At 37.8% G+C, this 16826-nt stretch overlaps 1 protein-coding gene across 1 annotated transcript in view; it reads left to right on the top strand.

The window, feature by feature from the left end:
- The window catches only part of RYR3 (ryanodine receptor 3), a 467844-nt gene that overhangs the window by 135150 nt on the left and 315868 nt on the right, over nucleotides 1-16826 (top strand). The window contains exons 3-4 of the mRNA XM_075193561.1: nucleotides 582-689; nucleotides 8972-8992. Of these exons, the coding sequence (XP_075049662.1) occupies nucleotides 582-689; nucleotides 8972-8992 (129 nt within the window). The remainder of the gene's footprint in view (nucleotides 1-581; nucleotides 690-8971; nucleotides 8993-16826) is intronic.

Here is a 16826-nt window from a genome sequence, read left to right as displayed (position 1 = left end):
TTTAGGACATGTCTTTTAATTCATAGTAAAATAAAAACCACTCCACTTGGAGCCCCACTGCAGAATGAAATGAGAATCAATTGACTGGTGCTCCTCTTTGCTGCTCAGACCATCACAGGCAGTTTTCCCATGGTAGCTTCCATGTGATTGGCTGGTGTGACAGGGAGTCCCGGAGACTCCCTGCTTTGATAACACATAAGTAAAGATTATTTGAATTAACCGCTTACCAGTGATATGCAGCTCCAATGATATTCATTTCTATGTGTGTAGCAACTGGGGTTGAAATGAGAAAAACACTTAGAATTGTGGTATGGATTGGTAAAATATTTTTGATTTTGGGTTAGAATTTCTGTAATTGAAATATAGTTTAAATGTAAAATTATGTAGATATAGTGGCCTTTATAGTATCTGTATAGTATGTAAATTGTTGAGTTTAGAGAAATGGAAACCTGCCCCTTTGACCCACAACCCTTTTGTCGAATTTAAAAATGTAGTTTATGATGCTCTTTATTTTGCTTTGAATTCGTTTGTTCATTTTCGTATTGTTACTGAATTTGGTCCTTGTGTTTTTTCTACCACAGTATGTCCCTCCTGACCTTTGCATCTGTAATTTTGTGCTGGAGCAATCCCTCTCTGTCAGGGCCCTTCAGGAAATGTTGGCAAACACAATGGCAAATGGCAACGAAGGGGTAAGTAATTTATTTGTTTATCTATTTTTATCACTACTGTTTTTTCCACCAAGCCCCAGGAAACCCAACTGTTGTTCTTAAGTTTTAGTCATGATGTAGAGTGAGTAATATAAAAAAATACAAATCCTGACACATGAGTGGTACATAAAAATAAAAAATAAAACTCTGCAAGGCTCTAAAGTCTGCATGAGAGATTTAGGGTTCTGTTTCATGGTTTAATTGTCAGATCTCAAAGCACCAAATTAAATCAGACTTGTGCTGTTTTCATTCTAAGCATTTGCTCCATTTTACCAGCTTGATGAAGACTGTAGGGCTAATTAATTGTTTGTTTAGATGAGAGTTTTCCTTTTGTAGAATGCAGCTCCGATGTTTGACAACTGATGTTTATTATTGCTGTACTGAAAGCGAGCAGCATACAACAAGCCATCCAGAACACAAATTGACCGCAAAGGCACAATTTTACTATATTAAAATATATCAATGACGTAATTTTATGTAAACCACTAATAACAATATTACAAAGTCTAATAAAGACCACTACTGTCAAAATGATAAACGTGATCCTAGAACTAGAAGAGGCGGAAGTTAATAAAAGATTTAACCACAAACCTGTGAATACAATTTTATGCATTGGGCTTTTTCTATACAAACTGGCACCCAGGAGGAAGCTCGATAATGTGCCCCCCTTTCCACACTCTCTCACACCACATACAATTACTGCAGTAAAGGAACTATTTTTTAAACAGGGGCTAAGGCTATACTGTGCATAAAGAATAGACAGCGAGGGTTGAAAAACAATCTCTGGGGCATTGTGACCTTTGTGCCACCTAAGGCAGCATTGCCATGCCACCCTCACTTTGGGCCCTATAAAGACTTTACCCCCTGCATTGGTGGTAGTACCACCACCATCTCCCATTGACGTCTAGGTACTTGGGCAGTCATTTTTTTTATAGCCGTATGTGTTTCTTCCGTAGCTCTGAGAATTGTGACACAGAGTTCAGAATGGTATTGGCGTTTGGAGTATAAAATACCACTGACCTCATTCCCCTGGAGATCAAATGGTTTCAGTAAAAAAAAAAAAATACAGGAAATGAGCTGTTCTATACAATTTAAAATAGAATATATCTTACTAACAAATATCCCATGCACACAATAATATTTACTGGATAGCCTTTAAAGACAAATTTGCACCAGTGTTGTGAATCTGGCCACTTTTTGATAGAGAATGACAAACTGATTTGAATTATTCTCAAATTTGGATGAATTCCAGAGACTCACTAATTAATACACAAATTGGTCCAGATTCACCCCACATTGCATAAACTGGAGAGTCAGACAAATAACAGTGCGTGGACCAAAAGGAGGCAATTAGCAAGGATCAATAGATGTCACATGTTTATTGTGTTCAAATACTCAGGAAATACATTGCTTACTATCACAACAGGTATATTATGGTGCACTGACTGGTACATAAAACACACACTGTTTAGTCTGCCCGTCCCTTCTAATTTAAGCCTTTTTTGTTCTGTGAAGCCACAATATCATGATTACTGTATTAACTGGCAGTTACTTTATAGAGAATAATGACTTGCATGAAGAAAGGAAAAGTACCTCTCAAAAAATGTGATAAATGTCCCTTAAGCCAAAGTGGTGGTTTAGTAGATGCGAATCAAGCACACAAAATTATGGACTGACTAGCACAAGTTGGCATTTCAGATGATACTTAAACTTGTGAATCTCTCTCATCCTCCTTATGAAATCATGACAAAAAAAATATTTTATTTAATCATACATTTGTGGACTATGTCAGGTCCAGGGAGTGATGAAAATGGCATAAAATATATTTACAAACAAATGTTAAAGTTCTCAATTCCAGAAATAAAATCTGTATATTATCTGAAAGGCAACATTCATCATTGCAAAACAAAAAAACTCAGTTAGGAATTTTTCTGTGTGACATGGACTAACATGGGAATAGTCAAGTGTCAATAGACAAACTTCAAGAATCTTCTTCTCTCTGACAATCTTTCAACTATTATAACTCTTCTACGGGTATTTTTAATTAATTATTTATCTCTGTATATGCACAAAGGTCAGTCATAGTCAACAGGGAACACAGTTTATAACATCAGCCCATATGCAACATAAGGAAAGGCATTATTGGGAGAGACACACCAGATCTAATCAACCATATTGTAGTTGTAACAATAAAAATGAACATATTAATAGTACATCTAGCATTGGTGTTGGGCATGTTGGAAGTCTATGCCTGATGAAAATTGTGATGTGTAAACTGTTCTCAATCATCATTACATAATGTTTGTAATAACTCCATAGGAAATATCCAGACCATACCAAATTTCATAACTTGGCAATGGCCACTGACGATCACTGCTGAAAGTATTAGACAGAGGAAGGACACATCCTAGAGCACTGTCCCTAGAGAAGCAAAAGTAATAGTTTTTAGATATTGTGCATTCCAGTTAATTTAATGTTATTTTAAGAACTGATGGCTAGTGTAGAACAAAAAGTACAAGTAGTAAGCTGGGCCACTCTATATGCAGGCATAAAACCCCTATGTTTTACCTTTTACCTCCTGCATTGAGGGGTCCCCATATTTTCTTGGATTCAGGATGGGGGCGATCTAGGCCTTACAACACCTCTCCCCCATCCCTGGCCTTCTGGATGGTTTTTCAGCATGAACCACATGGGTACTAAGGAGGAGTTGGACTCATCCTTAGCACTTTAGAGGTATATTTGGGGAATGAGTCACACACGTACTTAGTACTGAAGAGATGAAGCACTCTCCTTACCTTTCACTAACTGTGTTATGCTGCTTGCCCACAGAGACTGTTTGGAAGCGGGCTAAACGATTGGCAGTTGGGATTAAGCCAAATTCAATTTGCAGCAAACAGAATATATGGGGGTTTCATAAAACCCCTATCTTCTGTGTCTAATAAATTGTGCAAAGTAGAAGTGAAGCTGCGTTTAATTCACCTTCACTTATTGTACATTCAATTCATTGTGTCACTGCTACATCACTTACACGACAGCTAATCTTGTGAACGGTTTAATTACTTCTTCTGTGTCACAAGGTTTTACATTTTTTGGGTTGGAAGGATATAATTATCTAATCTAGAATCTTGTTTTTCAGCCTGTAATGATTACATGAAAACATACCTTAGAATATATTTAAATGCCATTTATCTTTGTTTTGCTGGTTTATACTGTCTAAAAATCAAACTGTTCCGTAGTTTATACCAAAATAGAACAGGTTTTATTAGTCACTATTTTCCCTTATCTGACGATGGATGTGTGAATATTTATCCTACTGCAAATTAAGCTGGTGAGAGAGGCTTTTTCAGGTGTTTGGAGGAATCTATAATGCTTAGCGGTTGATAACATAACCTAAACCTTTACCTTAACACTTATGCAATGTAATAAGATACACCACACCGACTTGTTGGCAGTGGGATGTTTTCTAATGGGGAAGCTTCATGTGCTCCTGCATTACAAATGCATATCACTCAATTTGCATACTGTTTGTGTTGATTGTGTGTTCAAGAAACAAATCAGGAAGATTATGGCCTCAAAAGAGAGAGAGAGAGTGGCTGACATCTTTAGAGTACATTTATAAGTCAAAAACAAGTAATAGAAACAGCATTTAAATCACAATTTTATACATAGTGGCCTACTCTCCCAGAATGTCCGGGAGACTCCCGAATTTTTGTGAGTTCTCCCGGACTCTCGAGAGAGCAGGCAAAAATCCCGGATCCAGCTGTCTCCGTTGTTGAAGATGGGTGGGGGCGTGGCTAAATGCGGCTCCATGGCCCCGCCCCCTGCTGTGAGTGTCCAAAATAGCATACAATTGACAGGGGCGGAGCCTAACAGTGCATCATGCGAGGCCACGCCCCTTCGACGGACCCCCTCCCGGACAGCTGCCTTCAAAAGTGGGTAAGTGATTTTATAGCACCTAAGTATTGAGTAATAGTGTTCTGTAATTTGCACAGGTCTTCATATGAAGTATATAAACATAGAGTAACTTCCTTTTTATATAGAGGTGGCAGCCTTTGCTTGGGTGCACTTGTTGTTATCAGGTGTCAAATCTGTGAATAAATAATACAAAGAAAAACATCCTTATTGTGTATTATGTTAGTATGCTTAAGATTAGAAATCAGGTTTACTATACGACTGCATAAAATATAAGGATTTTAACAGCTTATCTTATCTGTTTCGATATCTGAAGTACACACGTGTATGGACTATAAGAACTTGGATTTTAAAATAAGTGTACTAGGTAAATTCACTGTTTTTATATTGACATACATGTATTAAAGTATATTATACCTGTTACACTATATGCTGTTTTCTATGGTATTTATAGTCCTATATCCTGCATCCTCTGTGTTACTACCCAGTAATAAGGATCTACACTGTAAACCTATAGATCCGGATATCTAAACAGATAAGCTCTCATATTATCCTTATTTGGTGTGTAATCAAAGGAATACTTTAGGACCAGAAATTAGAAACTATCAGGAAAGTTCACCAGATACATTTGATGGTTTCCATTTCTGAAACAGAGGATACCAGTGAAGAAGCGACAAAGGCATTGGAGCTCCAGATAAGTCCTATGTAAGAGCCTTACAGACAGGGCCAGATTAACCCGAGGTCTAACTGGGCTACAGCCCAGGGGCCTCTGGCATCCCGGGGGCCTTTGACAGTGCTCAGCGGCATTATTGATCAGTCGATCACTATACAAGGTCAAGGGCTTTAACTTGGACTCAACTCAATTTGTCATACCTGAATAGACTCCCCAGAACTAGGATCACTTCCCGGGCACTAGGGAGAGCATTTAAATCCTTTGGCCCTACCACTAACTCCTGATCTACCCCTCCTGTCCCCCAGATGGTACTCTCATTGTCCCCATACTACAGTCCTGTAAACATTGCTTGACCAAAGATTGTTTCCATTTGAATAGACAAAGTGTAGTGAATTGGATCTTGGAGAGTTCATAAAAGGATATTAATCTGGACTGTTGTACAATTTTTTTTTATTTTTGTGTACTTTTTTAAATAATTTTCTATGCTTAGTTGAAGTGCAAATGCATTTACATAGTTTTTTTTCACCAGCTGTCAAAGCTAGAACTGCAGAACAGCTATCAAATTATAATTTTCTCTCATCCTTTCAAGAGCAGCCAAACCAAGAATTAGGGATTTTTTTGGAAATTTCCCCTAGATTTACACTTAAGCCGATAGGATGTGTTGAGGACACAGTATCTGTGTCATTAAACTTCCTGTATGTGTCTTCTTTACTAATTTCTTATAGTCGCCTGGCTGGACATTTATAGTGTAACTGGAGAAGCACTGAATGGTTGTAAAAAAAGAGAATTCCATATAGTTTCTGATGCCATGCACATCATGAATCTGCATTAACATGAACGAGTTCCTTTATTACAGACACATCTGTAAATGTCTGTATGGTAGAGCTCCAAAATGGAAAATCCACATGACATTTCCCACTCTGTAATTTCAGCATTTGCTATGTTCTGTGTGTCACATGAAGTAACAGTTATACAATCCTAATAACCTTGTTCATCCAAGTGTCTTATTTCTAGAATAATACACATTTTGAATTACAAGTTTTCAGTGACAAGAACCAGGGATTTTCTGAAAGTCTAGGCCACTTATGATTCCATCTTCATGCTCTAGTACGGCTCCAATTTCCATTTCTGCAATATATGTTAATTATAGTTGTCCTTTTATTTGCCTATTAGTTACACTGGCTAGATATATTTTTTCTTTTAGAGTAAATTGCTTTACTACAGTATACTGGCTGTATTTTATTACAGTGTGATTTTTTTTTTTCTTGCTTTATTGTCCATGTTTAAGAAGATATGGAACCTCTTGCCTAGAAACTAATTATTCAAAAAATTCTCAAAAAAACAAATATAAAATAGTAGAGACCCTGGAACATACTGGTTAAATTTGATTGAATTTTGAACTGGTTAAAATAATTCAAGTGTCTCTAATGAGACATTTGAATTATTTGGCCTGTATTTCCAAAAACCACTAAGGGGAGGACTGCTAAACTTACAATTTTAAAGTCAGAACAGCACAACATGGGTCATTTCTATGTCTTACATTATAGGCATAGTGTTCAAAATATGGAAAAAATCCTTATTTGGAACAATCTGATGGTATCTACAACAAGTGCTGCGATATTGCAATTAGACTGATGCTGCAGTGTGTATATGCTGATTGATCAGATTATGTTTGAGCATGTTGGCCAACTTCAAACCGCACTAAAGGCTCCTGTGATACCAGAAGAGATCCAGACACTTTGCCAAAAGAACAAAGAAAGTAGGCGCTTGATATATTATATATAATTTATTGGCACAAAATAAAATCTGTTAATATAAAATAACACTGATGGTAATCAACATATACAAGGATGTTCCCGCAAGATGAGGACCTCAGTTGTAACATATAGCAAGTAACATATATTCTCTGAATAGCACTACTAGTGTAGAAAAATCAAGCCTCTGAACACAAGAGATGTTATAATAAATTCACCGTGCTCACATGTGGTGGTAGTAATTTCCACTATCACAGAAAAAAGGTTCTCAAATCAGAAACGTTTCCAGTTCCAGCCTGTGGAGCAAATAACATGTATTCTCTGAATAGTGTTGTTAATAAAGAATGAATCAACCCGTGTTCACAGACGATGTTGTAATTGTATCACTGTGCTCACAAATAGTGCTATATATTACCACAATCGCGGAGAGTGGTTTCTCAAATCAGAAAGCACTTGTTACTCCAGCCCGTAAAACAGGATGAATTCCAGATCTCTAATAAATTTTGGATGAGTCCCGGCTATTAGCCGTAATGGATATAACTTAGCTTTCTGTAGTTGTTCCAATAGTCACAATAATGTGTGAATTTATTATAACATCTCTTGTGGACACAGGCTGATTTTTTCTACACTAGTAGTGCTATTCAGAGAATATATGTTACTTGCTATATGTTACAACCGAGGTCCTCATCTTGCGGGAACATTATTGTATATGTTGATTACCATCAGTGTTATTTTATATTAACAGATTTTATTTTGTGCCAATAATTATATATAATATATCAAGCGCCTACTCTCTTTGTTCTATATGTATACATCATATATATATATATATATAGACAGGCATAGTTCATCCACTTTGAACAAATTGAATATTGATCCTGACACCCAGCACTCTGTCTGATTGGCAGGATTGGCCAGAATGTGGAACACATTTTAATCCCAAGCATTCATGATAGTTAAAATATATGTACTTTACTTTATTATTGAATCAAATCTTGGTAGGCAAATTAATGGAAGTATGCAGTTCTGCAATGTCTAGTGTGCAGTAGTTATATAATTATCTGATTTCCCAATATGATTACAATTCTATGGTTTGTAAACCATAAACGCATAAGTAGAGAATTTTCTGAAATAAAATACAATATTAAGATGGCTAACATGGCTGTTTCCCTGTTCTGGTGATTTAATACTTTTATTATAAGATAGAACACTCTATTTTGGGGGTATTTTTGGAAAGTTGACATGTACTTCCTCGCTCAACTCTTTTAATTGGTTTAAGCAACAACATTACAGTAAAAGGGACCAATAAGAATAATCCAGCCAATCTTTTTTCCAATCTTTTCTCCACTCCATATTTCGCTCTATATGCTCTACCTTTCTAAAATCTATATAGTATTGATTATCCTATTTTCATTGTGGGTTCTTAATTCTATGTTACCATGTTTTTGTTGCTTTATTTTTGTTCTCAGCATTCTTTTAGAATGATGTTAGTCCACATACCTTTCTTATGTTTTCTTTTATTTCTTTTCAAATGTGAAAATTGTTACTCACTGTCTTTCCCTGTAATGCGTTTGGATGATCAATGCCTACAGTAAACAAACTTAAAATAACAAACAATCTTTAAAAAATATTTTGCGAAGCAATCAAATATTGAAAATGATGCATTATATTATAATAAAATATTAAGCAAAGTTCAGTTGTATTTATTTTATAAAACCTGTTTAAAAATCATGTTGATAGCACCACTCTGTTACTTTCTCTGGAAGTTACTCTGTTCAGAATTGCCCGTGTGAACCTACAGCCACAAAATGTGACATAGAATTGTTGCTTCGAAATGACTGTTAGAATTGATGTCTGATCCTGAAATGTTCTATGGAGAAATCAATGTAACATTCACTTTATCATTTTGTTTTCAATTTTAATAGCCTAGTGACCGGTCCAAATGGGTATGTTTCTCTCTCTCTCTCTCTCTCTCTCTCCTCTAGTTATGTCTTTGCATGGGGATTGTGATAGTGGGACCCCTTTAACTTGAGAGTATTCCGCACATCACATGTCTCTCTAGAATTCATTCATATTCAATGGGGAAGTCTATCTTTAGCCAGACACGCACAACACTGTGATAACTATATCATGATAAATAAAGAAAAGGATGCATGTAATGTAGTTTGTCATATACATCCACAGGGGAATAATTACTGTTTCTTTCATCCATCTGAAGTATCAATTATTTCAAAATTTTCGCTTGACAAATTCTCTGCCAATTGCCAACTGAGCACTGTTCTATTTTATCCCAAAGATAAATGTATGATTTTTATTTTCAATAATTGCTTGCTGACACTTATTAATATATAGATATCAGCAATAACATAAGGCAAGTTATGTAGCGTAACCTACATCCATTTGTTGGTAGTCTGCCCAGTCCTGCTAAGTAGACCAGAATGAAACTTTAGTAGTCTTATCTATTGTATCAGACATTGAGTCCTCCTGTGCTATTAATGGACTCCTACTTCCTACCTTAAGTAACTATACATCTACATGAAGGGAGGAAACCCTCTTCGCCCCAATTGCTACATGAGGTGACAATATAATGAGGGGGATAATCAAAAATGGGCAATCTCTTTAAATAACAAAATTACTATTTGGTGAAGGAATGGCTTGGACATATGAATAATAAACACAAAGAATATGTCGTCTTCATCCTTGTTTGTATCAAACAGGAATGTAATATACATTATCACCTCCCAGATAAATGTTATGTACTGATTCTTGCATTAATAAATCTGTTCATCAAACACAAGTACTTTTTCCTTTTCAATTCCATGGCAGCCTTATGTAAATGGGTTAACTCCCTAGTCAGCTAAGTTGAGACTAAAAAAGGGAAACAGCATCTCTGGAAGCTGTATAGTGTAACTTCTCCTCGACCTGGTGTCTTTTACCTGTCTCTCAGCCAAGTCAGCAGTATTTCTGTAGATGCAGTGTAGTGAGTGTTTGTTTTCTATGGGAACTTAACTTTTCTTAGAGGGGATGCTAGTTGCTACAACTAGGGCCTGGCTTCTTGGGTTTCCTACTTGTTGTGGCCCTCGTGCTGACTTCCATGTGCAGCACTGGCACGTGCATGATTTCATTACCAGATCACAGAATGAATAGACCAGGCCGAGAGGCCTAATGCAGCATGGGTTGAGGAAAGAAAAGAAGACAGTCTCATCACAACATTTGTGGAGTTTATGAAAAGCTTTTGTCTGATAAGGAGTCTTCTGTGCAGTCTGTATTCCTAAGCCCAAAATAGCCACAGCTCAACCCCCAAACATAATACAGAAATAATTTCATAGATGATGAGATCGATACAGGACACTTTAGTCACTAAGGAAGATTTTTGTGCCATACATGATCTGAAGAAATAAACAGATCACAGATGAGTGTGGATCTGGTTAATGTGCACCCGGATCCTTCTGCTTGTGGGTCCTGAATGGTCTTCTGGTAGTAAGTCTATGGAAATAACAGAAGATCCCAGGTCGTTTAACAATGATGTGGTGGATAGCCTTTTTAAACATAGTAATAGAGAGGATTGAAGACACAGCACTTCCTTCATCTCTCCAGGATTTCCTTTTTGAGGATCATCAGTTGAAAGGTAGTGTTTCAAGTGCACCAAGTTGTTAAAGATCTTGTTATTAAGGAATGGGAGCAGCTGGATAGGCATCAGCGTTCTCTCCAGAAACTTGACCACTGTATGACAAGGCTTTTAACTGGTGGTCAGTGCCTAAAATAGATGTCACCATAACCAGTCTCTCGGCCAGGACCAATGGGAATATAGAGACCTGTTGAAAGATCCTATGGATAGGAAAATGAAAAGCTGCTTCTAGAAACTTCACATTTCCTCAGGTCTTTTCTCAAGTTTGGTATGGCTGTTGCCTCAGTTTCCATGATGCAGTATGGCTTGATAACCTGTATAAGTATGTGAAGGAAAGATATGTAGACCATATTTACTGTTAAACATTGACATCACGAGGAAAGGGATTGAGTTCCTATGTGCAGTATCACTAAATGTAATCCCTCTTTACGCCAGGAGTATGACTAAAGCTGCAGTAACCAGGAGAGCTATCTGGTTTTCAAATTATAAAGATGTCTGGACACTTATCCCTCACAATTGTTGGATTTGAGATGACATCAACAAGGGTTGCAATATTGATTTCCACTTGGTACCCAGAGGAAATATTTTTGTCAAATCCAGGTCTCTGTCCTCCTCAGTAGAACTTAAAACATTACGAAAGGGTCTGCAAAATGCTATAAACATAAGTAATACCTCCTGTTCCTTCAGCCCAGAGGGCCATTGTATTCTGTTTCAAGCATTTCCTAGTAGAAAAAATCATCTGTGTGTTTCTGAACCATCCTTGATTTATATTCACCTTGTGTCTTTCCATAGTTGCAGTTTTTTTTGAAGTACATCAAAAATCATAGTGTCTTTGCCAGAGCAAAAGCTAGTCAACATTTAGCATCTGGTATATCAACTTCAGTCCCAGCAGCTGACATCAGTATGGGCCTATCTTGGGCGTGTTCTCCTCCACCATAGGCATTCTTTTACAGGCAAGGTGGCATATGCAGGACCTCCAACTGTCTCTGCTCACTCAGTAGGATCACAGGTCGGCTTTTCTAGATCGTATCATAATCACTGGGTGTATCTCTCAGAACCTTAATGGATTGTGCTTACAACAGATTCCAGCTCCATAGGTTGGGTGCTCATCTGCTTGCAGAAGTGGTGCTTGGCATGTGGCTCAGAGAGAGAGACCCCTGCAGCAGCAGCTATTTATATAGCACCAGTAATTTCACCGCTCTGTACAGAGAATTCGCTCACATCAGTCCCTGCTCCATTGGAGCTTGCAGTCTAATTTCCCTAATATATACACACACAGACCAAGAGAGACTTAGGTCAATTTGATAGCAGACAAATAACCTACCAGTAAGTTTTTGGAGTGTGAGAGGAAAGTGGAGCACCCAGAGAAAACCCACACAAACACAGGGTGACCATACAAACTCCACACAGATAAGCCCATGGTCAGCAATCAAACTTGTGACCCCAGTTCTGTGAGGCAGAAGTTCTAACCACTAAGCCATCGTGCATGCAAACATTGTGTAGATGAGGGCAGTGTGGCTTATGATTCGGCACTTTCAATCTTTTTTTAAGGCCTAAACATTTCAGGATCTTTTCCTACAACTGGACCGTAGTTGGTTTCCTAAATCGGCAAGGCTGTACGAAAAGTAGGACCTTAATGTTGAATTAGTTGGCAGTCATGCCATGGTCAGAAGACAATCTGATACCCTTGTCTACACTTCATGTGACAGGCAAGGGCAACAGTGTATCAGATTCTCTCAGCCAAAACCATCTGTGAAAGGGACATTCGGGCTGAAGGGTTCATGAAATCCCATGTTGGGGAATCCTTTCTCTCTCATTTCCCGCATTTTACAGAAGATCAGGAAAGAAGCAGCTAAGGTCATAGCAGTCCTCCTGCTCTTGCCTTGCCAATTATCATGCTTTGCAGTAGCTTGGGTAATATTCCTGGAACAGCCTTGACCCTACCACTCTGATCAGATCTTCTGCGCCAGGGACCAATTCTTCATCCAAATCTTTATGCTCTCTCTTTGATGGTGTGGACATTGAGTGGTCACTGCTGAGATGCAAAGACACTCTGATGAGGTAACTGATGTGTTTCTTCAAGGTAAGTTCTTCCAGTATTTAATATATGATTTGGAAGATATTTATCCTATGTTGCAAAACCAAACTTATTGAGCCTGCTTCTGTCAGCAATCCCATTTTTTTATTTTCGTCAAGATGGCTTCAATAAGGTCCTTGCGCTCACTAACCTGTGTGTTCAAGTGTCTGTGCTTGGTGTGCTTAGACAAAGACTAGCATCTGATGACCTTGTTTTTTCTTTTTTTTTTTCAAGCAATAAAAATAATTCATCCTCGTATGAAGTCTTTCATGGCACTTTGGGACCTCAAGTAGTATTCTGAACATCCTAACCACCGTTCCCTCTAAGACTTTGAAAACAAAAGAACATTTACCAACTGCACAAGAATATGTCCTCCCTTCAGAGGCTCACACTGAAAGTGTTGTTTCTGGTAACAATCATATCTGCTACTGAGTGGGCAATTGCATGCCTTATGATGTATGGAACCTTTTCTGAACATTTATACCCACAAAGTGTGGCTGCTGCAAATGAATCCTACTTAATAATCTATGGCAGTTTCCAACTTTCATATGAATCAGGAGATCATTCTTTTTTCTCTGCCCAAAACCAACTAACGAAAACAAAGAGTGATTTCATACCCTAGATCAGGGTTGCCCAGCACGCCTGTAAATGGGAAAAAAAATCCAGCAAAAAAAAAAAAAAAGAAAATACTTACCTTGCGGTCACGTCAGCTGGTACTCCGGCTCCCTCCCTTGTCTCCTCCTCCGTGCGGTGCTCGCAGTGAATGTCGGGCGTGATGTCATCACGCCCAACATCCATTGCGGAGCGCAGCACAGAAGAGTCACCCGCGCGAGAAGAACAATCAGCAGGACAGAATTGGAGAAGAGAAGAGGACAGGAGAACAAGCCGATTAAAAGGTAAGTTAAGGGGGGATTTTTTTTATTATTTCAAGGGACGATGACCAGTGAATAAAAGTCACCTGGTCCTGGAGCATCATGGACCTTATCTCCCTGCTACATACTTCTACTTGTAATACTAATGGGGCATTATATATTATTCTCTTTGGCCCATTATAAGTTGTTATCCCTTAACTAGCATAGTGGTGTAATTAGCAAAACAGGTCACAATTTGGGGTCACAGTGATGTACATGTCAGGTACCGCAGGCCTGGTCAGGGCACCCTGATATACAATGCCTGGCTTAAATGAACTTTATTGATATTGCATCGAAACAAAACAAAAATTGATTATAGTATAATAACTAGAGAGGATTTTTTGAACAGGGCAATTGAAAGGTAATTATATATATATATATATATATATATATATATCACTTTTTTTCTCATATATATATATGTTAACTATGTTTTCTATGGTTTTTTGGATGATCAGCTATCGTTATTGTTAGTGTATCTTATGTGCGGCCCAAACCAACTCGTCGTCTTCCAATGTGGCCCAGGGAAGCTAAAAGGTTGGACACCCCTGCCCTAGATCTTGTTAGAGCAATTTCAGTCTACCCCCACCAAAACGAAGAAATTCAGAAAGACTGATTAGAATTTTTCCCTCCTGTAGTACCTGGTGAAAGGTGTCCTCTAACCAAACATATTCTTGCAAAATGAATTTGTGATGTCATTGTACAGACTTACAAGGGGAACAGATGTGAGGTACTGGAGATCCAAAGGTCGTATTCTACAAAGGTGGTGGATACCTTCCAAGCATGCAAGGCTCAGGCCTTAGTGGATGATCTCAACAAAGCAGCGGAGTGGTCATCTCTTCACACCTTTACCAGAAATATTTTGTAGATGTCAATGTCACCATCTCTGCTGATGTTCATTTCTGAAGGAAAATTCTTCAAATTCAATAAAATTTTCTTTGCACTGGCATTGTTGGTTTACTTTAAAGCTCATCGCTGCTGTTCATGCATTTCTTGGGTACATCCCATTTGTTTAAGGCTGCCATGGAATTGAAAAGTAAATTACAGAATTATTACCGTTAAGTATATTTCCTTGAAATAGTCCATGGCACTCCAAATTTCCCACCCGTGTTGTTTTTCAGGGACAGCTTTGGAAGTTTCTTAAACACACTAGGGGGAGGAGGAACTACACTGTATACCTTCTGGACTAGGGAGTTAACCCATTTGTGTAAAGCTGCCACAGAGTATCTCAAGAAAATTATGAAATTAACAGTAATCATTTTATAATCTCTCTGTGCTTGCTTTTTCACCCAGTCTTCCCAGAGTAGATGTAAAGGGATTGCCAATGCCTTTAAATGTCTTCTGGAGTACAGTTACTTTTGTCCAATACTGGGATAAGTGTCCAACAAGACCTGTCAAACCAGGGCTACTCATAGATGAGGCAGAATTTTTTTGTACAGTGGTAGCTGTAAAAGTCACACATATACCAACACCAGTACCATAATCTCTGGAGAGAGTGATTATTTCAGCTAAGGTGCTCTCAAGTGCAAAGGATTTTCCATCAAACTCTACAGTATGTCCTACCTCCTTTTTCTTCCTGTTGACCAGTTCCTTTACTTTGCTTGATCAGTATTTTTTTTCTAGATGGATCTGTGTGCTGACTGCTCACTGTGTATTCTTTTTAAAACATTTCTAACCAGTTTGAAAATTGCAACTTTATTGGATGCTACGACATGAATGATTACAAATTAACTTTCCAGTAAAGGCCTGACTCTAAGTTTGCTTTAAAATAGGTGTTTCCTATAAATTGATATTGTGGCATACATTAGACAAATATTATAGGAGTCTTAAAACCATGTTCTTCCATGCTGACATAAAAATGTTTTTACTTCTTAAAAAATTCAAACCAAAAATTAAAGTGTCTATATAGGTTTATATACATATATAGAACAAGTTAACCCGTGCATGATACTCATGCATTCTAGTCAAATCAAGCTACTTAAGGTGTTAAATAGGTTCTTGTCATGCATTTGGGCCTAGCCCAGGCCTCCTCAGGGGAACAGCGTTACTTCCCGACGCAAGCGCCCTTTTTTAACGTGGTTTTGTCCACATGTCACCACCTCATCATTTTTCTCCATCACCTCATCCTTCATCTTCATCGCCACATCCTTCATCAAGCTACTTAAGGTGTTAAAAACTCCCCACTGTCACCCCCGGCAACCACCAACCTCTCCCAACTGTCACTTCTCCTTCAAGAAATATATAGGTCAGTGTATAACTCTGCCCAGCAGGTGGCGCTGCAGCTTGGTTTTATTTTTTCCACACGCCACTAGGCATTTATATAGTAGATACCAGATGGGTATATTAAAACGCCATTGCTCTTTAATCTGGAAACCGCAGAACCGTGTTCTGAAGTGCTTAATGTCTAGTCTGCATTACATTAAATTCAATGGGTAGCTCAATTGTAAAGCATTGCAGAGTTTGCTGGCTCTATATAAATAAATATATATGATAAAAAGTACTATTTTATTAAATAAATGAACTCCGTTCCTCTGTCACATCAGCCTGATTTTCTTGTTATAGTGCAACATAAAGCATTTGGACAGTATCATTATTTGAAAGTGTATTATTGCTTCAGAATGTTGCAGCATTCTAAACAATCTTCCTGGCCAAGTTCTTAAAACTACATGTCCGCTGGCATTAAAATAATGCATTTAATACACATTTTTAATGCAAGTTAAGTGTATGTAAACAGATGTGAAAATTAAAATCATTGTACCAAATGAGGTTATACATATTTGCATTTTTTACATGCATTTAAATTGTAGTGTATTATTTTGAAGTCTCTTCTTTCTTTTCAGTGAGGAAAAATACAATCCCTTTGCCACACTGCTTTGATCCAGTAAAAGTGCTGCATTTTTACTTGAACGTAAAATTTCAGAATTCTCAGTTGCACACATTTGCAAATGCATGCTAAGCTACCTGCCCCGACCCCTGTGTGTATCTAAGATTTCTGCATTTTTATGTACAAGTAGAATAGCAGCTCTTTTACTGGTTCACAACAGTGTTGCTGGGACATTTTTCTCTATTTTATCCTTTCTCCACATCCTTTCAAGCACCTGCTATGACCCTAAAAATTGATTGAGCAACTTTAATTTCTGTCCTGTTCTTTTCAATGCATCAAA

This window comes from Mixophyes fleayi, chromosome 12, assembly GCF_038048845.1.
Source record: "Mixophyes fleayi isolate aMixFle1 chromosome 12, aMixFle1.hap1, whole genome shotgun sequence".
NCBI lineage: Eukaryota > Metazoa > Chordata > Amphibia > Anura > Limnodynastidae > Mixophyes > Mixophyes fleayi.
Note: the sequence above shows the minus strand (reverse complement) of the source record. Positions and strands in the feature narration are given on the sequence as shown.